General features: G+C 44.5%; 1 protein-coding gene across 1 annotated transcript; it reads left to right on the forward strand.

The window, feature by feature from the left end:
- Positions 1 to 1,476: 1,476 nt before the first annotated feature.
- phlpp2 (PH domain and leucine rich repeat protein phosphatase 2) lies at positions 1,477 to 26,819 on the forward strand (the record flags this gene model as incomplete). Its single annotated transcript, XM_079290195.1, has 18 exons — positions 1,477 to 1,760; positions 5,189 to 5,322; positions 12,457 to 12,647; positions 13,552 to 13,677; positions 16,639 to 16,793; positions 18,074 to 18,220; positions 19,077 to 19,307; positions 20,347 to 20,549; positions 20,705 to 20,765; positions 21,555 to 21,650; positions 22,164 to 22,319; positions 23,405 to 23,605; positions 23,684 to 23,846; positions 23,938 to 24,068; positions 24,200 to 24,313; positions 24,885 to 25,079; positions 25,211 to 25,442; positions 25,533 to 26,819. Exons 1-18 carry the CDS (start codon positions 1,486 to 1,488, stop codon positions 26,817 to 26,819), a joined length of 4,098 nt encoding a protein of 1,365 aa, XP_079146321.1. The 5' UTR covers positions 1,477 to 1,485.
- Between the last annotated feature and the right edge of the window lie 130 nt (positions 26,820 to 26,949).

Consider the following 26,949-nt stretch of genomic DNA (forward strand, 5'->3'; position numbering starts at 1 on the left):
AGTTGGTCAAAACAAATGATTCATGATTGAATATTATTTCATCATTATAAAAAAAACATAGCTCTGGGAAGTGTTGACCAAGATTCGTCATTCTTTTTTTGACAGTAATCAAAGTTACACAGAACTAATCATTATGATAACAGCGATGCCATCGTGGTTGCAACCCTGACTGCATCTACTGAGTAGAAGTATTCATGCAGTCAGTTGATGTTTCTGAACTTGTGTTGTTGTAGTTTTGTGAAATAAGTCAGCGTTTTTAAATACGGTCAAAAAATGTATGTGAACAGTATGTGAATATGTGTTGCATCATTGTGTGTGTGTGTGTGTGTGTGTGTGTGTGTGTGAGTGTGTTTTGACAGGTGGTTGATCTCTGAAAGCTCTCGCTCTGGCTCAGTTCTCCAGTATCAAGCTGCACCCGCTGTAACTGGTGGTCCAGCAGACTTTTCCTTCACTCACTGAACTACTCTTGTTTTGATATTTTCCATGGAGGCCCCCTTTTATTTTTATGTACTCTTCCTTCACACAGCAGCAAATTGCTCGAATGCTGACTGAACATCACGACTGAATGAGGCGACGATGGCAACATTTTCAAACAATATTGATGACACCTGTAGGTCATCAAACTCGATGCTCTCCAGACCGGTGCTTTCATATGAATCTTCTGAATAGATGTGAACAGTTTGTCAAGGTGCGTCCTTGACAAACTGTAGAGTGTAGTGTGTGTGTGTGTGTGTGTGTGTGTGTCGGTGGGTCTCTTTGTGTGTACGTGCAGAGTGAGAATAGTGATACGATATCTTTACCTTTGGAACAAGTGACGTGCTGTATTCCTTTGTTGTGCCTGTGAATGCTAGTCTTTCAAGAGTAATTGATGTTACCAACGTAGCATATTAGCACGACATCAGTTTGAAAAACATCAGGCTGCTGCCCATCCGGCTTACATCACCACAAGTGATTAGGGCAAGAATGAACAACATGATATTCTGGTTCCTGTTAGTAATGCAGTCAAAGAGTCCGTCCTCGGAGAGGAAGGTAATCGAATGAGCAGACAGATGCTGCTCAGGAGATGTTAAGTTCAGTAGAGGTGAGTCTACAAAGGGAAACAATCGCAAGTATGTTCAGCAGAAATACATGCGACATACTTGATGGGACCAGAATATTGATTGTAGAACATTGATTATGTGGGAGGAAGGGTGCTCCTTCACCACTACAAATACAACTGCACCCATTTCCAGCAGAGTCACCTTCAATTCCTCAGCATGCTTCTCATTCCAGTTGTCCAGACGGAAAGGTGTGCAGCTACATCACTGTGTGTCTCAGAGCATCCTGCTGGATATCAGGAACTGTGGCTGCAGTCCAGTCCACTAAACCCTGTTTAACAAATTGAATACATGTTGTTGACCATGGCTGTTATCTATGAACATATCTGACACGTATCTGATGTCAATCTATGTGTTAAAACGACTCTTTTTATGTCAGCAGCGCAACATGAAGCGGAATGGGAGTCGTGGCTGTGTGACGAGAAAGACCAGATTTGGATCAAGAGAGCGGGACTGGCTGAAGGGGGACACCCAGCGGGGCTGTGTGTGTCTGTATGGGGGGACAGTGGACCCCCAGCCACCTGCCGCTGGCCCACAGGCCTCCTCCACCCCTCAGACAGACCTGCAGCTGGTGCTCTGCTCCACCAGTACCACGGTGGAGGAACTGTGTGCTCAGAGGGACGGACAGGGACTCTATGTTCAGCTGCATGGCGACTTAGTCAGGTAAAATACACACCAAGTTAAGTCATCAAAGTCAAGTTCTGCTTCATCATTTCAGCCATTTGGAAAAAAATATCTTAAAAAGTTAGAACAGCTGCCCAGAGATCAACTGTAGTTTGAAGGCTTGTGCTGTTCCTTGGTCCATGCATCCAACATCTGCAGTCCTTCATCAGCGTCTTCATTGGGTCTATTCAATGCAGTGCTGAGTGCTCACAGCTTGATGCTGACTTGAAGCATAAAAAGATGCTTTGCGTTACAGTTACACGAATATAGTGCAAGTGAAACATGAGATGTCGTACAACTGGTTTAGACAGCTGCTAAAGTTAGAATGGAAGCACAGCTCTTCCATCGGATGCACAAACACAGAGCGTAAATTGGTATAATGACATCCAGTAACATCCCAAAAAAATAGCAATTTAGAAGCAATGTCAATGTCAGTAAATGTCCACATCTCGTCCTTGTTCATATAATATAAAGAAACTACACCAGGCCTGGGCTGTTGCTTGATATCCCGCCCATGAAAACCCGAAACAGAATGTCACCTTAATTAAGCTTGACTTAAAGCAAATAAGGTAAACACAGCACTGAGGACCTGCTGCAGTTCCTCCAACATCCCAAACTCCCACAGGACCTCACTCAGGATACCTCTCTCGGCTACACAAGCCATACGAAGGCAGAAATAGCAAATGACCCCTTGACTATCTGTGAAAGGATACAAAGCTGCTTCACTGATCCGTGACCAGGAAGGAATCTGGCCCATTCCTCCTTTGCTTGCCTGGGAAAGCCTTTGTGAAGACATTAGAAAACAGAGTCTAAAATAAGAAATAGATTAGCTATAGTTTAAATTACAAAGGCTCACGGCATATTCTATGTTTCTGTTTACGTTGAGGAAAAATCCATTCAGACAAGTCAAGATTTCATTGAACGTATTGTGTTTTTAAAAAGAGATGCATGTTCTATGTGTAATAGTTCTTATTACTGTGACTGATAATAGATGTGTCAACAAACATCTGAAACATGCAAAGCTGTTGGCAGCACTGAAGAGAGGTTTGTTAGTGAGGACGTGATGGGAGGGATGGGAGCTTTTTGTGAGTGATTTTCTTTTTATAGCTTGTAGTAATGTGCTGCTTACAGGAAGACATGGTCATAGTTTTTTTTCCTGCTTAGGGAACGTTGTATTTTGAGTGGAACAAACTCCCTTTTAAGATAAATTTACTGAGACAATGGAGTTGATTGAGGACATTCATCCTTTCATTCATCCATTTGTGAGCCACTCTTGGTCAGGGTCACAGTGCCAACAAGGTGAGCAGAGCAGTCCGGTGTTGTTTTTTCCCAGCAACAGGCTCTTCCTCGGGGATCCTTAAGTGCTCCCATGACAGATGATATATGTAATCCCTCCGACATGTTCTGGGTATGCCCGGGGTTTCCTCCCAGTTTGTCATGGCCAGAACGCTCCCAAAGGGAGGCTCCCAGACATCTCAACTGACTCCTCTCGGGTTAGCGGCTCGATACCATGGGCCTCCCAAATCACTGAGCTCGTCACTCTGAAATGTAAAGTGACGCCAGCCGTCCTGCAGAGGAATCTCATCTCATCTGCTTCTATCTACAGCCTGCATTGTGAGGGCCGAGACCAATTGCTATTCAAAGATACCCCTGAGATTGGTCTGGAAGTGCAGAGAGAACCTCTGCAGGATCAGGACACAGCGCTGGCTCCAGGAGTCAGGTTGGATGACCCCTCTAAGCACAGCCCAAATAAGTGATGCAGGGCCACTACCTTGTGGGCTCACCACTGACACGGTGACCAGTGGAGGCTTTGTGAAAGGCCTGTTGGCCAAGAGGAGGGGTTGGAAAAGATGAGGCATTGGGAACGTGTTCAATAGAAAACCGCTGATGGAGGAAGTTTTTGATAATATTGTCATGTATTTGCTTTGAGTTCAAAACTTTGACCTGCATTCACTGCAAGATTTTGGTTGTATATGAAAACAAATCTCAGTCACAGAGCAATATACTGTATGTTCATTATGAAAACATTACACACGGGCTTGGCTTGACTGTAAAGGTCATTTAGAAGCACATGTCTACCCACAAGAATTGTGTTTTGGATTGTTAATTGTAAGCTTTGCTCCATTATGGTCTGATTATTGATTTTCACAGGACTTATCTGTCATTACAGTACAAGGACAGCAGCTAGTTAATAGGTTTGAACAGTTGGGAATGTTCCTTTTCCTCTGATTCTTTTGCAAACAACAACCCCCTTTTGCCAACCTTTTGATCTGTGATTGCTGAGGCATCACATCTCATGCCACCAAATTAGATGTCAAACACACCCTGATGAAATCCACACACCCTACACACCCATTTCCAGATATGTTGGCTGATTAGACCTCTACTCTGGTTGATGTTGAGTGGAGCCATGCTGGGAACAACTAGCACAAACTAATAACGATTGTAAAAGTGAAAAGAAAACGTCAATCGACCACTGTCTGTACACACAAAACACAATCCAGAGAGGTTTAATTCAGTAAAACATGTGTATGGATAGACCATTGTTTCTGTAAACCCCAGCTCTCCTCTTCTTCTCTGGGTATGTCTCAAGTAAATCGAGGGACACATTTCCACAGTTTGCTGCAAAATGTACCTTCCACCCTGAGGACAGATTAACCCATTTGACAGAGATTGAACAGCTTCTTGCTGCATTTCCCAAGATTGGAGGATTTGTGAATAAATGAGGCATATCTAAGTGTAAGCGTCGGTGTAAACGGTCGATAGGGACTGTCGGTCGTCCTCCTCCTCGCTGACCTACCGCAAGATGCGTAAATCCTGCATTGACGTTTTAAGGTGTCGCTGCCACAGCTGTCTGAAATCAAATGACATGATTCTGCAAGTCATATCGTGCACATCGTGCTTGCAAGACTTTCATCGTGCAGCCAGACAGTAAGCATTTATGTGAAAGGCTGCTTGACTCAGGCTGTGGGTACTGGATTACAGGGTTGACATTGATCCTGTTAGAAATCAGCGGGGAGAGTTCTTAAAGCGATTGTGGACCGAGATGATTTCCTCAGTTTAAGTCAAACGCACAGTCAGAGGTAAAAAAGGACCATGATTCAGTCCCTGGCAGTGGTGCCAGATCATCTGCCATTGAAGCGATTTAAATTTGTGCTGTGACATGCTGTAAACTTACACCTTTGGACTATGCACCTCCTGAACGCTCCTAAAGTTTTTTCTCTTCGGAGTTGAACTCTCTGAATTTTCCTGCTATCTCTTTCAAAATTGGCCTGCTGTTTTTAACGAGGATACAGAATCGGTTTGCCTTAACTTTGATGTTGACGCTTCAGTGTATGTATCCCCCTTATACTGAGTGACGGGAACTGGTGGTAACTACTTTTTGGCGGGCATCATGATACCACCTCTCCTTTTCTTTTGTCCTGTAGGCGGCTGGACCCCTGTGAGCGCCCGCTCCAGATGCTGTATGACTACCTGGCAGTGTTGGGCTACGCAGAGCCTGTACGAGTGCAGCAGGCAGCAGCCAACTCAGACCTCAGCTGTTTGATCCGTTTCTACAGTGGTGAGTACTGACCCACAGGGGCCATCATCCCCAATCTTCACTGTAATCTGCTGCTGCTCAGTGGCATCTAGCAGGAGGAAAACTGACCAAAGGGCCTAAAAACAGGCCACAGCAGGGCAAAACGGGGTTTTTTTTTATCACATCCTCTTTTTATCTTGTGTCTGTGTGTGTACATGCGTGTGTGTGTGTGTGTGTGCTTTCAGCAAGGACAAAGTGAAGCCAGTTGTTGTTTGAGGCTCCTTGAGAGCGATGCCTTTCTGAAGCTGTCTCTAGTATCCAATATAGCCTGGGATGGCACAAACGCACACCAATCATGGCCTCGTGATAAGTGCCTGAGCATCCTTCATCCTGTGGTAATTCTTCATCCCCACGTGGGCTGCCTTTCACCTGATGCTGTCAGCACGCTCCCATGACCCCAGGATCAGAGTGACTAAGTATCCGTGTGTCAGTGTGATATATTAATGCAGTAACAGAAGGGATGGGACTCTTTGGGTCTTAATACAGCTCACGTAAACCCACAGACGTCTCCAGCTCTTCCCGTTTGAGTCCGTGCATTGGTCTAATGAAACTCCTACAGTTGCAGCAATGACGGGATTTGCCATTAATGGAGAATGGTCAACCGATGTTCTGTGATGTGTTTTCACTTGATCATTTCTGATGAGTCAGTGGAACTCCTTGCGTTTGGGGTTTGAACTCCTCACATGCGGCTGTGCCAGAGAACACAGCGAGCAAACCACAGCGTCTAAAGAGCTCACATGTAAGTCCTCCCACATAAAGTACACAACCCTCCCTACACTGAAATGCTCAACACAAATCTCAACCGCTTTCTATTGAAACTCCCTGGTTGGCTGATTCACGAGGAGACTGTGGAGACATGGCAAGTATTTTAGGGGATAACATGCAAACTCCACACAGAAAATTAGAATCTTGGACTTCTTTGCAGAATAAGATACTTTGGCGTCCTTTGTCTTTTATAAACACACCATTCAGTCTTGATGATCATCACTCGGGTAAGAAGCAGTGGTGTTGTGTTTTTCTGACTTGAGCGCTGTAGAATGAATACAACTTTCTCTTTATGTCGGCCTGTTAATACAACTGATGTTTGTTTGTTTAGCTGTCAGATCTTAAGCTCACTGTGGCCTCAGTCTTATTCCAAGTCCCTATTTGTCCAATTGAAGCTTTACTGTTGTTTGCCCCTTGCCAACATGAGAACTGGTCGGATCTTGGCTACTATCAGCAGTCAGGCCACATTGGTCAGCGTGTAGTCAGGCCCCTTGGAGACTTCCTGCCTCCCTTTGTCAAATCTTGGGAAAAGAGGACCAGAGACCAGGCACGAGTGGTACTTTGGCACTCTCGATGCACTGCCAAGGCTGAGGGCACAACTTCGTTTTGGCCATTTTCTGCTCTTAGAACTGGGGGAGGTGGTGAGAACTACTGTTTTGGAGTATAACTTGCAGCTTGTTGTGGTTGTGTGTTCACCCACCCTCCCTGTGCTGGTGTTCGGGAGCATTCCAGTCATACAGCTTCACCAGTAGATCTCAGTTCCTGGCTGGCACAAGGTTACCCTGGTTTTTCATTCCCACCCACAGTGGTATTGTAGGTGGGCTGCGATGCATTGTTGAAACACACAACAACTGCCTTGTTCTGAGATCCCTGTCCGAGGTGCTTGCTTGTCTCTTGGCTGTTGTCAGGGGTAATGATCTGACTAAGCAGATGAGGGAAACAGTGGTCCATCAGTAAAGACTACAGCCGCGACCGAACTACCTGATGTGGTGCACTGCATGTGTCAGCGCTGCACGTTTGTCTGTTTTACGGCCTTATTTTCTCTTAAGACACTAAAGTGTTTCAAAGGGCAATGCAGCAGGTCATTTATTAAACTTCACTGTTATTTGTTTTGGAAACTAATCTCGAACCTTCTTCCAACCTCCTGCTTCCCACCCACACACACACACACACACCGGCTGTGGTGCACAGATGAGATGAAAACAAACATGGACAGGGGAGTCAATATTTCCAAATGCTGACTTAATAAAAAACCCTCCTAGTGAAAACAAGTGCAGAGACCTGAGGGCCAGTGGTTGTCTGTGTCGGCCCATGCAGCTACAGCACAGCCTCGGCCGGCTGTAAACTCCACTGATCCCTGGTCCACCTCTGCCTGGGTGATCTCTGTCTTACATCTTTGAGATTAGAGACCTGAAGCTGTTGTGCAAAGTACACGTCAAGCACGCTGTCAGTGTCGGAGCAGAAGGAAATAAGTCATCTGTGAGCAGTGTGAACTCACATTATCACTTGTTGATTTAGCTGGTGCTGATTTACGAATGAAAATTAAACCTAAATGAAGACTGTGGATATCCTCAACTGTGATGACATGGACAGGGAACCAGTGTCTAACTCTGAGGTCCGGTGGTTTATCACTGAGTCGTAATAATTGTGTCCTGGAGGAGAGGATATAATCACAGTGGATAACCAATCAACGGTGCTTCTTCATTTTATGGCATAAAGGCAGAAAGAATTGGTTTACAGGGCCAAAAAGTGGAGAAGCAGTCAGAATGAGACTGAAGAGAAAAATGAGACTCTGTTCAGATCCGGTGTTCTCACAAAATTGCCCCCGAGCAACAGAGCTCTGCGAAGGGCAGGCTCTCTGCTGTTTCCTGACAGCTCCTCATAACATGCTGTTTCTGTGATGGAGCTCGGTTTCTCCCGAGGATTTCCTCTTTATCATTTGAAACTGGCAGACTGTCTCTCATGCAAGACTCGTGGTTAGTTTCCAAATGGCTTACTCCCGCTGAAAAGTATCCACTATTTTAATGGTCGTCTGCATTCAGAAGCAGTATTCAGCGGTGCGTCTCCTGTCTGTGTCGTTCACAGTGTTGACTTGCCATATTTGATATCAGAATTTGAATTTCTTGCACCAAGAGACGAGAAACGAGAGGTTTTTCTTGAGGTAAACACAGACCACCAAAAGCGAGCATCTGGGTGGTGGGTTGAATTAGAATTTGCTGCCAAAAAGAGCTTGCTGTTCTGAGTCAAATGAGACTGTGTTTCCGCCTCCACTGACCCCCGACTGAATGCTAACGCAATCTATGCAATCTTGAGCGAGACAGAAAACCTGTGGGATACAGGCAGTGTTGTGTTCCACTGAGTGCTCGACAGTTGGCCTGCAATCATGTGATTAAAACAGTTTCAACAACACCCACCAGAACAAGATCGGGAGCTACGAACTGAAAGACATGAACAGTGTCACAATGACGTTTGTGTTTGACAATGAAACAGAAAAGATGGCCACTTTACCTGTTTTGGGGTCAATTCAAATTTCCTTATCCCTCCTTCAATGATGAATCCTTTTAAATTAAGCGTTTTGCAATATTTATTGAGCCTTAAGAGGTTTACAAGAGAGCGGATATTTTGACTGAAGTCAGTGTGGTGCCAACTTCTTTTTTCTTAGTGTGCTGACAAACATGATGTATGCTGGCATCCAGTTAATCAACAGCTGCTCTGAATTATGCATTGCTACTCTTGTAGATATATTTGAAGACCATTTTCTAAGATAAACTCATATTTTAGAGGATGGAATCATCAAATATTTGGCATTTTTGCGAGAAAAACAACTGACGCTATTTTCTTTTCAAAGCTTATCGATTAAGTTATTAATAACATATTTTTAAATCCTGAATACTACATGTAATGTTATTAATATAGCAGTTCATAGTTATAGGAATAGATACGATAAAGCCCAGTTTTATTCCTTTGCAAGGAGCTATTTTGACAAATGGCTTCCGTTTGACATATTCCTTTCTAGCCCTCGACCCAGTTCTAGTTCCTCAGTTCCCTTCCTCTCGTATTTTTCATCACCCAATCACATCCTATCTTATACCTGTCACATTCCTTTCAGATCCCTTTTTGCTCCCTTTCCTCTGCCACCTCTCTCTTCCCTCATATCCCTCTTCACATCTCTTTCTCTGTCCACTTGCATTCTTCAGTGATAAGTGAGCAGAATCTGACCCGTCGTGACCTTGTTGTCGTGAGGTGTCGCTGAGTGAAGGCTGCAGCCACACTTGAGATGAGCAGAGGAGCGATAAGAAGTCGTAAAGTCGACTCTCTGATCTGTCACTTGTCACGCCGTCCCCGCAGTTCGGCAGCCCCTCCGAGGAGGCCGCTTGACCCACCGATGATTAGTTTAGTGGAGGCCGCGCGGCCTCTCTGTGCACCTCCATGCTCCCCGAGCTCGGACAACAACATCCTACAACAGAAAACAGTGCTACGTGACATCTGCGACAATGTCACCGAACCCCTCTCGAGCCACCAGGAATGGTCAACAATATTCGTCATCGTTGGGAGGAGATTGATTTGGCTGAGGTCAGGTTTACCAACTCAGATTGGACTTTGATTTCGTGAACAGCCTGTTTCCCTAGCAACTAATAGCCCCACAGACCTTGAGGGATCGCGTGTGTGCTTGTTTTAAAAGTTGTCTCTTTATGGCTCAGGACTTGATGTTGCGTAAATAGGCCAATGCTTTTCAGATGGGTGGTTGTATTGATGTGAAAGTTCAAAAGCAGTGAATGCATGGATGCCTGCACGCTCATACCGTAAAACTGAAGTGTGTATTTCTTTGTATGCATATTGTGTGAGTATTTCTCACCCAGAGCTTTAACAGAAAACTGATTTAATCCAGGTAATATTTCACTGATTTAAGATTTTGTTTGTCTTCTGGACTTCAAAATATGAAAATGTATACACTGGAGGAGCAAGCACCAACGTTTTGGCTTTATAAATGTCTCAAATGACCAATCGATTATCGAAATAGCCGCAGATACGTTTTCTGTCGATCGATTGAACTCGCTGATCTTTTCAGCTCTGCACAGAAGCACTTGATGTTGTGCCTCCTATCAGTCTGTCTTAGATGACCTGTTTCATACAAATCCCTAACAATGTAGTGGGATTTTAAAGAAAGATGAAAGTACAGGAGATTAAAGCTGCTGGATGTTACTTGTGTTAACATGGAGGGACATTTTGAAGTCTGCAACCTGGTTTTAGTGTAGTTTAGGATTTCTTTCTTGCACTATGGATGTTCAGAGCATTGATAAGCTTGACCAGACTGTGCGTTAGCGTTCTACAGGTCGTGCTCCACTGACAGCATACGAAAGCTAAGTGCTGCGTTGTGCTCGTCTCTGGTGATATACTGTGACGCCAGTGAGAGCATCTTGTCCACCTGTGTCAGTTCGTAGCGAGTGGGTGCGTGATGATGACTTTATTGATGTGTGTACTGCAGTGGGCGAGTGTTTTCCTTAATTACTTGTTTAATTAAATGAATATGTTATTCTTCGTTTATCCTAACTTACTCTCTCCTTGGTCAGCTGTATTCCGTAAATCTTTGATGTTACAAATACAAATTACAAATACTCTCATGAAGTAGGTGATTACTTTTTTTGGTATTTGACACACAGATACGGGATTTGTGTGTGGATTCCTGGCATGGATTTAAGCGTTCATAGTAATCCTTGTCTCCATACTTAATCATTTTTCTGTAGCGCTGGGTATTGTTTGAAATGTTTTCGGTACCAAGATCAAAATAGTTTTTTGATATCTTTCTTGAAAGAGTATAAACACTTCTTTCAACAAATCATTGCAGCGTAAAGAACAGTGAGAATCTTAAAAATCCAATGCTGACTTCCAACATTGTGTGTTAGACACATTACGGTCTGTGCCAAAAAAGCATTGTGGTTCAATATCCGGCTCCATGTCCAGATGTTTTCCCCCTTTCACGTAGGTCCACACTACCCATTGGCGCTGTGAGGGCTTGTGTCTCTAATTTTCTTTTTGAGTGAGGGGACGCCCGAGGATCAGTCAGTGCTATTGATCTGCCCGCCAGCCAATTTGTTGTCAGAAGCACTTGGCTTGTTCATTACCGGTTTCCCTGGCGAAGAAAAACATGAGCAGCCTTTCGTTTCGTTTGGATGCCCTCGTGAAGTGAAAGGGAAGGTGGAGAGGAAGAGCAAGTCTGACAGGCCGAGGGAGAGAGAGCACGTTGCCAATGAGAGCCTCTGAGTGGGAGGCAGCATAAGTTGGTTTGAGGAAAATTGAACAACAGAGGACACGAGGCTGAGGCAGTGTCTCCTCTGTGCTTATTTGACCTGCCATTAACCTGAATGTACTTGAAGTCTGGCAGAGACAACAGCACTGCTGTCTGATGTGTCCTCCAGCATCGGCCAGCTAAAGCTGCCTGCTGTGCAAGTCGGCATAATTGAATTGAAACGAGGGAATTTTAATGTGACAAAAGCCTGACATCAATATTACTGATGCTTACCTTTACCTTAGGGCTGATGTTTTGACTGGTGTGTTGATTTCACACATCCAAGTTTGATCTATAAAGAGAGGGAGGACAAATTATTTGAAAGAGGAAAAAGTGAAGAACTTTGATCCTTAATTGCAGGGATCAATTGAGATACTATTGGATAGAGTTCGGCACTGGCCTGAAACTAAGAAGATCTTTCATTTAGGCGCTATGGCTTGGACGTCTGATTAGGTCTAAAACTGACACCATATACCAACGTCTTCAAGATCCAACCTGACCAAAACTGACTGGTACTGCAAAACTAGACCTGTAGTGGACTGTTACCTTGCTGTTACCTTACTGTACTCTGCCTCTTTCCCACTGAGCATTGTGCATCTACTTATAACACATGACAAGCATGAACACAGAATGAATCTTTAGAAAATTAGAATGGTACCAAACCTCACCCGTATCTCATAGTTCCCAACAAAGGTTTTGCGTTGGGTCCAGTCACAGCTTCCTCACACTTTCCTCCCCTTACTTACGACATCACACTTATTATCATGCGGTGAGATCTATCCAGCTGTACGGTAGATGAGGTAATAGGGCAGTGTCCATCCTAAATGCTGACGATAGATCAGTTCCTGGAGTTATTAAGCTAAGCAGATGACTAATGCATAGGTGATGTCATACTGACCTGTGAGTATCTATATGACTTCATTTTCTGGAAGCTTTCATCCGATGGGTAACTGCAGAACATTTGCGATTAATTTGCTGAATGTGTTTAGCACAGGAGGCCTGGGGGGGTTAGATCGATGTCTGTGGATCTACACTAACCTCTGTGTGTGGGCTTTTCCCTTCAGAGCGTCCAGTGAATGCAGACCAGCAGGAGCGGACCCTGCTGAAAGGCGTATTCAGCGTCAGGAAGGGCAAGTCGCAGCTGCACAAGTGGGCAGAGCGGCAGGTCATCCTCTGCGGCACCTGTCTAATTGTGGCCTCCGTCAAAGACAGCCTGACTGGGAAGATGCACATCCTGCCCCTGGTGGGGGGAAAGGTGAGAGTACAGTGTTTCGAGATCAGATAACCTGAAGTGGTGTTAACCCTTCACTGTGCCTGGGTTGAGCCCACACTCCAGGCTAATTGTAGACACTAGTGATGCACAGGTCAGTCTTTATTATCTGCACCCACCCGAGCCGTTACGAGAGCCAATTTGCACCGCCCAACCTACAAAAACATCAGTGTTTATCAGTGTCAGCTACCCGACCCAACCCGCAAACCGCTAACTAGAGCTGGACTGAGGTCTGAGACGAGGACAGAGACGAGCGGACTTGAGCGTCGCAGTCTTGCATTGTGTGTGTTTGAGAGAGAGACAAAGAGAAGGTGGACTATTTCACTTCAATGTTTCTGTAAATTATTGACTTACTCACAGCGCTGCTTTTGTCATTTTTTGACCCACTTGCCCGAACCTGTGATATTTCATAGTAAGCTTGTTATTACGATATGCAACCCACCATAAAATGATTCAAAGTCTCTAAAAATCCCCAAAGCAGGGCCACCCGATAGCTTGGTAGGCCTACATGCTGTGTAGCTGCAACTGTTCTAATTAGTGTTCAAAAGATGCAGCTTACATTTCTGTGCTGATGTGATATCTAGTGGTAAACCTGAGTTGTGCAGTCACAATCAAACAGTTGTGAAGCTGTCACCATTGTCCTCTCTCTCTCCAGCTCACACAGCTGAAGTGAACCGGTTTGGTCTTTTAGCAAATCTAGTTGACACATCATTGAAGAACAGTAAGACGAACACTGACTGATTTATAACTGTGTTAAGATTACTGAACATTTAGATATTGTTTGAGCAACATCATTGCAGTAACGAGTATTTATAATCATCGTTTTCCGTTTGTGTTTTCTCTCCCAGTGTTCCTCCTCATCGTATCTGTGTATTGTCTTTGTATTGAGGTGGAGGAGGTGAAGCGGAGGCAGCACTGTCTGATGTTCAGCTCAGCCGGATCACAGGCCCAGACATACTTTGTCAACTTTGACACACTCGCAGACTACCAGCGATGGCATCGGCAGGCATCAAAAGTAAGCAAGAGGAAAAAGGGCGTGTGTCACTGTGTGTGCAGGACACGGTATGTGTTGATTTGTCTCAGCATCAGTTTGTTTCCTGTGAGTTCCACTGGGGTCCTACTTAAATCAGGGATTAGAGGTTGGGACTACAGTTGCTTTCTGCCTGTTGAGTTGTCCAATCAGAAGCCGCCTCTCTGAGTGCGTTTGACTGGCTCTACAGAGGCGACTCTCAGCGGTGTCTGGCATTGATTGAACAGCATACCTCCATTCACAGAGAGTTTCTTTATATCAGTCAATGCGGATTAGAGGATGCTAAATGACCCAAACACATTTTTGTATTTATGTTATGTGCTGTGTGTCTTTCAAAGAATCTAGCCAGGCCAAGAGAAAGCCAACAAAAAAAAGAAAGAAAATCCAATTAGTTGCAGATTCACGCTAAGTCCAGGATCTCTCTCTACCATGGTGGTATGGATTACTGGGTTAGAGTAAGCTGTTCGTGCACTGTCTTGAGCCTGAGACTTAAACAAGAGGTTTCTATGGAGACTATTGGGATGATGGTTGATGAAGGTTTGGGCCAGTATTTATGCTACATTACTCGAGTTGTTAGTGTGTGTGTGTGTGTGTGTGTGTGCGCGTGTTTGTAAGCAAGTACATTTGTGCTTGCAAAATGCTCTTGCAGGACTGGACTGAATATTGGCGTTTAGGGATACATTACAGAGCAGCATATCAGACATTTGTATTTATAATTTTTGTGATTATATATTCATAGGAAGTCAGAATATATTAAATATATGGTAGAACATTTTAAGACTGATGATCTACTCATTTTACAGCTCATTAGCAATTGACGCAGTGTATTACAATTGAGAGGAAATCTACTTTTAAAATACTACAAACAAAATGTGTGTGATGATGACAGTCACCACTAAAACTGCATCAGTTGGCAAACAAGAGCAGCTCTCAGAAATGTGACACGTTCAGCTGTGTTCAGCTCGGCCAGTTGGACAAGTTTGTCGATCACACAAAAGCAGAGAACCCTTGTTTCTCAGTTTAAAAGGAAATGATCTGATTGCACGTATGAATGATTGAATCAACGTCTGACTGATCAGAGACTGACAGGACCGCAGTAACTGGTCAAATTACTGTCCCACCTGTCATGCTATGGGGTTTTATTCCATGTCTTATTCCTCAGTCACATAGCTTCACAATGTTTAATTACTCTGCAAATCATAAAACATCAATTCTGTTTTCTCTCTACCCCTCTTTAATTATTCTCTGTCAATCCTTCTACTCTCACATTGTTTTAATGACATACTCTTTTGAAGAGTTTTTTTTTTTTTTAAATGTGGCTGGCAGATGAGTAGTTTTCCGGGAGCATGTTCTGCCTTTGTCATCTCTAAAAGCGGTGACGTGATGTCACGCTCTGCTGAGCAGCAGTCCCATTTTCTGGGTTGCTGCACAGTGTGCAGCCCTGTAGCTAATGGAGGAGACTGTCGTCAGACTGGACTGGACGAGCACTGCTGGGTAGTCTACAATGAAGAAACTGTGAGACAAAGCTGTGTAACTGTACTGTAACAGGGTTAGTGTTGTCGGAGATTTTAACGATGGTAAAATAAGCACAAAATCACACATGTAGATGCATTCAAACACTACTTGACACTCACACACATTTTGCTACTTGTGAGGACATTGTGTGTCTTTCATTCATTTATTGGGAAACTACTCTGCCTTGGCACTGAAAGTGCAAGGAACCAAAACAATTCAATAGCACCTCAAACTACACTTTTCAAAATGACCATGAAGTACTGTCAATACCTGTCTAAATCTGTTTCAGCAAAGACTAAACGCCATGACCTTAATGAAGGTAGGATTTATTAAAGGACCGTTGTATTAGACTTGTTTTAGATCGGTGTATTTGATATACTGGCAGCTCAGTGTACTGTATTATTACACATGTTTTCTAAGGTCTGGCTGTAACTGCCGTATTTGAAGGAGTTATTCTAGTTCTCTCTTAATACATGATGACTGTGTTTCTCTGGAAGATAAAGTTCACTGAACTGGAAACTGGGGCATTTTCTGTTTGAAGTCATGTCTTGCTCAGGCAGCTGGCTGCTTGCATAATCTGAGGTGAATGTAGTTGCTTCCACTGTTCATTGCCCCAGCTCATCTAAGGTAATAAAAACTCTATAAATGGAGCCTGCTGTCTGCTGTATTTGGAGTTGGAGTTCACCACAGGGTGTGAGGTGTTAGGGTGGTCGCGTGCTGATTGTGTGGATAAAATGTAACATTTATGTTAGCCCAAGTGCACTGCAGCAGGCAGCTCAGTAGATGTTGACAAGGCCATACAGGTTTCAGGTGTGCTGCTGTATGAGCTACTTGTTGTGATATGGAAGATGCAATCTCTGAACCCATCGGCTATCGGCCTGATGACGGTGAAGCCTCTGGGGGCAAGGGGCTATGTATATCTCTGGGTTTCCGGTGTAGCCTGCAGATATCCGGGCCAAGAATTCCTTTTCTGTGCGCTGCTCATTGTTTACAATTCAATCGACAACATGAGGTACAAGACTGAAGTTGGAGTTGAGAGACGACGTGTACAACCGGGTTGTTTCACAAGAAACCAGTTTACAAGCTCATTTTAAACCAATGAGAAGCTAAAGAATCGTCAGACGAGGTGGGTTCCCAGATAACATTTCGGCAATGTGCCTCTTTTGCTCTCCACACAGACTATTTACCTGCATTCTACCAAAGCCTGCTCAAACGGGATTGATCAATACTACTCTGACTACAAACAGAACACAGAACGCTTCTGTTACCAACATCTTGTCCCATTGCATGGAGACAATGGAAGATATGATGCTGACATGCCAAACATTAGATAGTAGTACTCTTTCCAAGCACAAGTTTCCTTTCCTAACTCTCTCTGTGTGTGTGTGTGTGTGTGTGTGTGTGTGTGTGTGTGTGTGTGTGTGTGTATAGGTGGTGTCTCAGACAGTCAGTCTGGTGGACCTGTCGTGCTACAGTCTGGAAGTAGTGCCCGAATATCTCTTTTACTGTCAGGATATCACCCACCTCAACCTGAGACACAACTTCATGAGCCTTCAGGGGCCTGGGGGCCTGCTGAACCTCCCCAGGTAATCACACATTCTAGTTTCATACAAACATGGGATGGAGGAGACCATTTTTAGCCGGGTATCACAGCCTTGCAGCAGAATGTGTCTGTCGTGCAGAATGTATTTCTGCACAATTGAAAATCTCTGCTGCATTGTTTTAGTGCTATTCTGTAGTTGACCCTGTGCTCCGGCATCAGTTATTTCACTACGTTTCATCGTTTATTTTCTTTGAGCACAGGAGATAATACTTGTGACGACAGTGATCTAAATCAGGTGCACAAGATGTGCATTTCATTTCTCTTTGTGCACCTTGTGCTGCCGCAGCCTTTTTGTTTGTTTTATTTAGAAAGAGGATGCGTGGATAAAAGGAAATAGTCTCTACCCTGACCAATGACTCACGGTAGCCTTGGGGAACAATAGGAAGGTGGAGTTAACATGGAAGAACTGGCATCGCACCACCTCATTCATCACAGCCCAGTCTCTTTGACACGTGTTGCAATGTTAACACACGCACACAGAATCTGAATCGATGCTTAGCATGTATTTCTATTTGAAACAGCCACCTGATATCATAGGATGTGACAGCCTATTTCAGGAATGAACAAACACACATTTCAAACCATCTTCATTAAATGTAGTCGACATTGTATGACTGGCCGATCTAAATCTGGTAACATCATACACGGTTATACACAAAGCACCAATGGGGTGATTTGAATACCTTTTACAATGTGAACAATGCCCCATCTTGCCTAACGAGACACTGGCTGATTTTTGGGGTTCCAGCTGCTTTTAAAGCCGTCTTAATAACATCTTGCGAGCCAGAAGAACAAATAACAGCACAAAACTAACCCTAACCCAAAGTGAGCTTGAGGGGAATTTATCTACAGTTTCCAATTTCCACCGCGTTCATCCAGGATGTCGAGCTTCGGCTCTTTGTCAATTAGTGCCACATATATCGTCTTGCCAATCATATTTCTTGCCGACTGCATTCGCCTGAGGCATAACTTGTAGCTCTGGAGAAATTGCTCTGAAATTGTCGACCTCCGTAGCAGGTCAGCTAGCATGCTCGTGCGCCTCTGAGTCATTGAAGCCGAACTGTATTTCCACCGCTCTTTCGAAACATCACAGTCACCTTCTGTTACTCATGTGAAAGCAAGAACAAATAAAACTAACTTATTTCCCTAAGGTGTTCAGTCACTGTTACAACACATCTGTTCACGAGATATTTGTGAAAATGAACGAGGCAGAGATCACAGTGAATATGGCAAGCTCCTCCGTGCTGTTTTCTCTTTCTTCAGGTTTTCTCAGCTGAAGAGTCTGAACTTGTCTCACAACCGTCTGGGTGTGTTCCCTGAATGCGTGTGTGAGATCCTCACCCTGACTGAACTCAACCTCTCCTGTAATAGTCTCCACACAGTCCCTGTGGAGATAGGCAACCTTCAAAGGTGTGACACACATGCACATACACTGCATACATACATTGCAGGCCATTAATACAATAGTTAGGAAATGCATGTACAAACGGTACACACCAAATTCTATTTGAACAGCATTATGTAATTGCAGCAGCAGCACATAAAAAAAGTACACCAAGTAATGATACAAGAAGTAAATCCCAAAGACAACCACACAGTGAAATGCTGCACACATTGCAATTTAGGGCACCTTAAAAGGAGACAATACCTTCGTATAAACAAGCATGAAACATGATATAGTCACAAACATGCCTCATACTGGGCACAAAAGGTAAATATACATATTTTTTCTTAATTGTGTCCGTCTATCCTCTGTCTATCATGTGTAAGCCATAACGACATGTGTGAAAGCAAAAAACTGATTTTAGGGAACTTTTAAGTGGTTCGTAGGTTGATATTTGATTTTTATGGAAACAGATGAACAAAACAGTAAAGCCAATGTGTTGCCCTGAAGCAGAGTGGGGCATCATCAATATTCAATCAGAAATAAGAAGTCATTCATCACAACATTATGTATTCTCTGTAATATGTTCTGTTGTTCATCTGTTTTATGATCTGTCAAAACTTGTGGTTTGCACTTTTTTGTGCACACGATGTTCTCATAAATTCTGGATTGAGGTTTTAATGGTTTCAGTGAAATGCATTATGTTAAAGTAGTTTGTTATGCAATTAGATTAAGTCAAGAAAGATAAATCCGGCAGTTTTTTCCCTGCCTGCCTGCTTTAATGTTGAATGCTGCTCAGTTATACAATTGTTATTTAACACACGCAGATATTTCAACTACGCTTTGAAGTAAAACACGACTGTTTTCTCTTCTATCCTAAAGCCTGCAGACACTGTCTTTGGATGGAAACCATCTCAGCTCCCTACCTGAAGATCTGGAAGGCCTGTCCCAGCTCAACAGCCTAGGGCTGTCCTTTAACAACTTCTCTCACATCCCTGCTGTGCTGGAGAGGCTGAGTGCAGTGGACAAGCTGGCCATGGCTGGGAACAGAGTGGAGAGTCTGGAGTTGTGTACTCTGGCCAGAATGAGCCACCTGAAAAACATCGACCTCCGGTAAGAGGCCAGCCAGAGAATAAACAGCTCTCGGCCTCTTCTTTCACTGTTCGGGGACCCCTCAATCCAGCATAAGTTCTTCTTTTCTTCCTTTAGCATAGACAGTAGATATATGACACAAACACTCATCTGAACCTCGGCCACTCCTCTAAGTTTCACCTTATTTACGAAACATATTTTTTTAAGATACCAGGTTTGCTGAAGACAAATGTCTTCCTGCATTGCCCTGCTTCACACCTGTGAGCTGCCGAGAACTGCCTTCTGCACAAGCTGCACAGGAACAGTCGGGGGCTAAGTATCTTGCTCAAGTGGACCTCTTTGGGAACTTGGCAGTGAAATTGCGGTTTGGCCATGGCAGAATATATTTAGTCTGTGGTGAGTTAGCGGGCTGGCAGCTCTCATAAAAGAGGAATTGTTATTTATTAACAGGATGGATGGGGTCAGGGAGAGCCTGGATCTCAGCACAGATCCTTACCCGACAGTCCTGAACACTACTTTTTGTTGCCCACTTGCTTTTAAAGGTCGGTTGCTAAATATGGATCGACAAGTCTGACAAAAAAGTTAATAGAAGTTGAACCTCAGTGGAAAGGGAGAGACAATAGATCGGTTCCAGTGTGTAGACTTTTGTTGAAAGCTGGGGATTCATATGTCTGAAATATGTTTCATCTGTCATTATTTTAAATCACATTGATTGACCTAAAAGATTACAAGATTTACTTTTTGCTCTCTTATTCTGGCCAAAGTTAAAACTGCAGTGACGTATACAAGACTGGAACATTGTGAGGACGCATGTTTACTGCTCTTATTCATTTCCATATATGCCTCAATAGTTTTGACATTCTTCCAGTAATATATGCTGATGTTCTCTCACTGCAAATTTTGCAACGACCCTAAATACCATTGTAGTGCGATTATAATTTAAGAAAGTATGACATTTCAGAGTTTCTTAACTGTATCGAGCATTTCATTTAATATAACTGGGTATTCCTAATGGAGCAGCCAGTGATGTGTCATCTCTTGTGCTCCTTCTTAAATGCAGATTGAATAGGCTGCACTGGGTGAAAAGTGAGAGTCTAGAGGCAGTGAGTCAGGTGACCCAGTTGGATTTACGGGACAATTGCTTAGACTCCCTGGACCTGAGCTCAGTCTGCAACCTGGAGACTCTGCACTGCCAGCGCAACCAGCTGGGGACACTCACACTCAGCGGTTTCACACTGCGGATGCTTCATGCCAGCAGCAACCGTGAGTCAAACAGAGCGTCAACAAGCTGCTATTATTGCCTCTCTCTGCTGTTTGTGCGTTCACGCCCTTCTCCCTTGTGATACATTCATCTTACAAACACACATATGATCGGGCAAGATGTTTAGCTGCTGATTGCTGCTTTTATCTGCCCACAGGCCTTACCACAGTCAACATCTATCCAGTCCCTAACCAGCTGACATACATGGACCTATCACAGTGAGTTCTGGCTGGGAAGAAGACATGTCTGTGGTCTCTGTGTTCGCAGATCTTTGAAAAGAAGCTCTGATGTCTAAAAATAGTATCTTTATCTTCGTGCTCATTAATCTAGTTGTGCAAAGTGCTAAATGGAGGTAAATCAATTTCTATACAGAATTGGATAATCAATACCGAACAAAAGCAAATATTCGGTGGAATCTACCCCATGAAGCTTGTATATGTACAAGGCAAAGATGCTAAACAAATGGAAGGAGTCCCGATAAACGTCCTTTTCAATGCTAGTTTGACTTTGCCTGTGTAGATACTTGTCTGCCTTCCAGGCTGCATCAGTCAAATATTTGAACATTTGTGAAAGAAACATACTATTTTAAGACAGTGAACCACACACACCTTTGGCCTAAACACAATATTTTACTACTTCATTTCTGTGATGCATCTCCCTGCTGGCTGTAGGCCTGAGTATGCAACGTGAACCTTACGGCATGTCAGGGGTTAAATAAGCTATCTTGTGCTTTTGAACCACCTGCCAGTGTAAGAAACATCTGCAAAATGTCCTTTTCTAGTCAACCTCAAGTACTGACTGCAGCCACTAACTGTTTTTATTAAAATGCAGATAAAGATCATATGCATGCTGAAATAACCCTGGAGGATGTTATGTTGGCCTCCTGTTTATCACAGTATCAAAACTGTTTACTTATCTGTGCTAGTAAAAGCAACATGCCAACTCTGCTCAGTTTGAGTGTTTGTGTGTGTCTTTCTATGTGTGTGACTGTGTGTGTGTTGAGACAGGAACCTTTTGGAGTACCTTCCGGACTGGGTGTGTGACTGCAGACAAATTGAGATGCTGGACGTCACGCACAACCTCCTGTCTGAGCTTCCTTCCAGGTTACTCACCTTATTCCGTCACTAATCCCGAACCTTTTATGCGGAGACTTTATCTTTAATGTTGCATAATTTGAATGTATTTAGCCTCTTGTGATAAAACAGATAACTATTGTTTTCTGAATTATAAGATCAGGTTGCCCTTTACATATCATGCTTTTTAACTGCTCACTCTTTTGCTTTTCATGTTTTCATAATATGGCCTTCCTTAAGTGCTTGCCAATCCTTCGCTGGAAACACGCAACACAGGCATTTGCATTTGAATGAGACTTCAGAAAAGCTTTTGCAAATGAGATAATATTCCTCTTCTGTGATGTTTCAGGAGAGAATAAAAATCCGCAGAGCTTGTCTGTGCAGGCAGCCAAGCTGAATAGGTCATTGGTGGATTAGTTAGCAGCTAGTAGTTAAGTCTGCACAGGCAGACAATGTTCTTTAGTTTGTTGCTGTCTTGTTGGTGGTTTTTTTTCCCCTCTTGTTCTAATCTGGCTCTCTAATGTCTCTTCTGGCCTCCAACAGACTGCTCAACAGCTTGAGTTTGAGAAAGCTGCTGGCGGGGAACAACTGTTTGCAGAGAGTGCCTGACCTACTTGACCACATCCCTCTGGAAGCCCTAGACCTCCAGCACAACAAGCTAGCCGAGCTCCCTGACACTCTGTTTTACAAGGCCTTAAAGTGAGTCTCTCAACCCGCTCATCTCTGCAGCTCTTTCTGTCCTCAAGAATATTCATGCTGTTAGTTGAGTCTAGATTAGTTTCAGCAGCTGGTTTGAAATGTGAACCTGCAGTGTGTTCACTGTTTGGTTGAGGTGGACAGTTATTGTATCACAGCTCATTGTTTTTTGGGGATGAAGTATAGATAGTATGCAGGGATTGTGGTGAAAATCAATGGAGCATTCCAAAACGTAACTGGAGCTTAATTTTCCCTCCTATTTCCTGTGTGGTAAATCACTTAACACCCATTAGCAGTTCAAATGCTCGAATGTACTTTACTGTCTCTGATACTGAGACGTAATGGCAGTGACTGCTTTGTGATGGATGGGTTTCCTGATATGTTCTCGAAAGAAAAGGGAAGGGAAAGCCGTTACACTCAGGACTGATAGAAACAATAAATGGCTATAGAAACTAGGTTGATAAGTTACACTTCCACAAGGCCAATGAGGTGTCAACAGCCTTGTAATGTTTGTGGGCTGCAGAGATATCATTGCACTTAAAACATGCCTGACTGATGTGAAACAACAGCGTGACAAGGTTCACTCCCTCATTTGCCCGAAGGACAGGTTTTATTACTGTTCAGTGTGTGATACGTTCAGACCGTGACTCAACAGCATCGATTACCGGTCCATGAGAAAAAGTGGAGCTTAAATGACTCTTGGTCTCTCTTGGTGCAGGTTCAACAGTATGTTAATCAATGCTCGGAATGAATTTACGGTCTGTGTTTAGAAGTATTCTCTTCGGTACGATGAGAATTGTCTCGCAAACTTGTTAAAACTCGCATCATCGATTGATTTTCATTAGAGAAAGACAGGTGCAAGACAGAATTGTTCCTGAATGTAGTGAATGTGTGAATAGGGAAAATCAATAGAGATGCCTGAAACATTATTCCAGTGATTTACCGGGAACTATGTGTGAAAAAGGCTCTTAAAACTTTACTGATGCTTCTACTCAGGCATCTCATCTTTCCAGCATCAGCTTCTCCATATCCACTGTAAATTAGACAGGACTGGCTTTAAACTAACGTTTATTTGTCTTCTCTTACAGCCTAAAATACTTAAATGTATCAGCCAATGGCCTGGAAAGTATTCCACCCAGCAGCCCATCCGAGGAGAGCCTCAGCACACTCCAGGAGCTCTACCTGACGAGCAACAACCTGAATGAGAACTGCGGTGCTCTGTTGGTCGGACACCAGAACCTGCGGGTTCTTCACATTGCCTACAACCAGTTGCTCTCCTTCCCAGCCAGGTGTGCTACTTTGGCTTTCATGTCAACGTGATCATTTGTGTTCTACTTGTTTAGCTCATTGGATTTGTGTGTCTTCAGTAAACTGAGTAAGCTGGAACTGCTGGAGGAGCTCAATCTGAGTGGCAACAAGCTAAAGGCGATCCCCTCCACTGTGTCCAGCTGTAAGAGACTGCATACCCTCATAGCACACTCCAACCACATCACTGTCTTCCCAGAGATCCTCAACCTGCCCGAGATCAAGGTCAGACTTACTCTGGTTTTATTTGCCTGACCAGTGTGTGTATTGTTATGTTCAGCCCGTGTCAGCTCATGTGTGTTTTGTACGTTTGCAGCTCGTAGATCTAAGCTGTAATGAGCTGACTGAGATCCAGCTGCCCGACTCGCTGCCTTCCACTCTGCAAGAGCTGGACCTGACAGGCAACAACAGCCTGATGCTGGAACATAAAACCCTCAACCTCTTCAGGTGAGGAATATAACCAGTTCCTTTGTATATGTGAAGCATAAAGAATACACATATAATATAACATAGCTGTGTGAGGAAATTGTGCATATATACCTTCTACAATTCCATCTACTATATTTCTTCTTTTTTAGTCACATCACCACCCTAAAATTAGACCAGAAATCCACCACGACAGCAGGAGACTCACAGGGTGCCTCCACTCCATGGAACCACGGCTACTCTGAAATGAGCGGGCAGCGGAACAAGTGAGTACTGCTTTGTGGTTCTGTGTTTTTTCTCTGTTTGTTTACAAAAATAAAGTGCTTCATTTTCAATAACTGCAGACATCATGTATTTCAATTGTCATTTGCAAGTGAATGAAATGACAATTACCCGTTGTGTCAACAAATCAGTTTTCAACTAAGTAAGACACTCTGTTATTAGTTCAGTGTCTTACTTTTCAATGTCAAGTGGCCGGCTTTACCTTGTGTCTTATGTGCTGTGAAGCACAGAATCACTCTTAGAATGTCATTTTGGTGCATTGGGTATACTGTTTGGATGTTGCTGTACAAGCACAGAGCAAGTGTCGACCAAGGAGTCAATATCTGAATCATTGGCATTTAAAGAGTAGCTGGTGCAGTAGGGCCTAATACATCAATTGGATTTAATATCTGTAACAATGTTAAGTGCATCAGTGTTGCCTGGCTGCTCCTCCAGCTGTCACCCCTTAACCTGGAGCTGCAGCATTGCATGCTGAAGTGTATATATTCGTTTTTACCTCTGTGTGGGAGGCGCTGAGTCATCTGTTTGTTAATGTGGATCTATTGTTTTGGACAGGTTGTGTGTGTCCGTACTGGCTGTAGACCGGTTTGGAGACGGTGTGGAAGCATGCTATGGCATCTTTGACGGAGACCGCAATGAGGAAGTGCCTCGGCTGCTGCAGTGCACCATGGGAGATGTGCTTTGCGAGGAACTGCAGCACTCCAGTATTGACAGTGTGTATATGTGCAACACTTTCCTCACCTCACACAGGTAAGACAGATTTTTTTTTTGTCTGATTTTGTACAAATGTACAATTGCACTCTTGCTGTAGTTTTGTAGGCTGACACCAGTGACTCTATAAGTTTGTCAGCAACGTTGTTGTTTGCTTTTGTATTGGACAGGAAACTAGGAATGGCTGGCCAGAAACTGGGAGCTTCTGCCTTACTGTGTTATATTCACCATGAGCCTTCAGATCCAGGAGGCTACTTTAGCCTCACTGTGGCCAATGTGGGCACCTGCCAGGCAGTTTTGTGTCGGGATGGCCGACCTGTACCTCTCTCTAAGGTTTACAGCTTGGAGAACTGCACTGAGGAGATGGAGAGAGTTAAACTCAGCAAAGCCATTATTACCGAGGTAATGCGCGGCTAGTGTGTGCAGCTTCATATTCAGAGGCGTATATTTTATGAGCGCATCTACAATTCTAATGTCTGTTCTGTATTACAGGATAACAAAGTGAGTGGAGTGACATGCTGCTCCCGCCTGCTGGGCTGCTCATATCTGTCTCCGTGGGTGCTTCCAAAGCCCTGGGTGCACACTGAGCCTCTCTGTACCCAGGATGAGTTCTTGATCCTGGGGAATCGAGCGCTGTTTGAACGAGTCTCCTACCAGGAGGCCGTGTGCACTGTGCAGGCTGTGCGGGATCCTCGCGCTGCTGCCAAGAAGCTGTGTTCACTCGCTCAGAGTTATGGCTGCAAGGACAACATCGAGGCTGCAGTGGTATCCCTGCATATTAGTGAGGACAGCTGTACCTGTGAGCCACCTATCTCTTCCACTGAACCACGGGGTCCCCCTCCCGTCGCTGTGCCTGTGACTGTGACCCCAGGCCCCACTGACCCGGTCCCCCTGTCATCCAGCAGCGGTATTGTCTCCGAGTTCAACAGTGAGACATCAGCCTCGGAGGTGGGCAGCGAGGCTGGCTCCACCGCCTCAGACGAGCACCCATCCTCTGGCCCTGCGTCCCGTCCAGAGAGGCGCTGTAGCCTACACCCTGCTACTACACTGTGTGGGATCATGGTGCCAGGCGCAGTTGGGGCAGGAACCCACCCAGGCCTCTTCCAGCGGCAACCCTCCTGCGCTACGTTCTCAAGCACCCACTCTGACAACGGCTTGGACAGTGACGATGAAGCTCCACTTGAGGGTGTGATCTCCAATGGCAGCAAGTTGGAGGTGGAGGTTGACATTCACTGCTGTGCTTTCCAACTACGGTCAGGGGCCCCTGAGAGCCCCAAAGACCTGGACCTTGAAAAGCGAGGTTCTGATTATCCCAATGGCAAAATGCGAAGACAGAACAGCGTGGTGGTTTCTGCTACGAACGGCTGCCTTCTGGCTGTGTGTGGGAGAGAGATGGCAGACCTCAAAAAGTCTCCTTCCACATCCAGCCTGTTTGGGAAGAAACTGTCCAATGGCTCTGTGGTAGCCCCCGAGGACAGTCATAATCTCATTGAGGTGGCCCTGGAGGCTCCGAAGAAGAAATCTGGCTACTTCACTGCCCCAGCACAACAGGACCCTGAGGACCAGCTCATTGTGCCTCCTTGTCTGGAGCAGGAGGTCAGGGAGCAGCTAAGAGGCCAGAGCCCTCTAGTCTCAGGCCCCCCCTTACCATCCATACCCCCTTCCTTAAGAGACCCTGTGTGGGATCATCCACACCCACCTGCATTTGCTTCCAACCTGGTCCCAGGTCCAGGACCGGTCCCCATCCTACAGCACGAAGTCTACGATACCGCCCTCTAGAGGGGGGACACATCACAGCGTCATAGGGCTGGAATTCTGTGATTGTGCCATTCCAGGGAAGATGTGGAGACTTTTCTCATACATGGGGGATATTCCAGTTCAAGTTGCCATTCAGATCTTTTGTGAGGAC

Source organism: Melanostigma gelatinosum (assembly GCF_949748355.1).
Source record: "Melanostigma gelatinosum genome assembly, chromosome: 2".
Classification (NCBI taxonomy): domain Eukaryota; kingdom Metazoa; phylum Chordata; class Actinopteri; order Perciformes; family Zoarcidae; genus Melanostigma; species Melanostigma gelatinosum.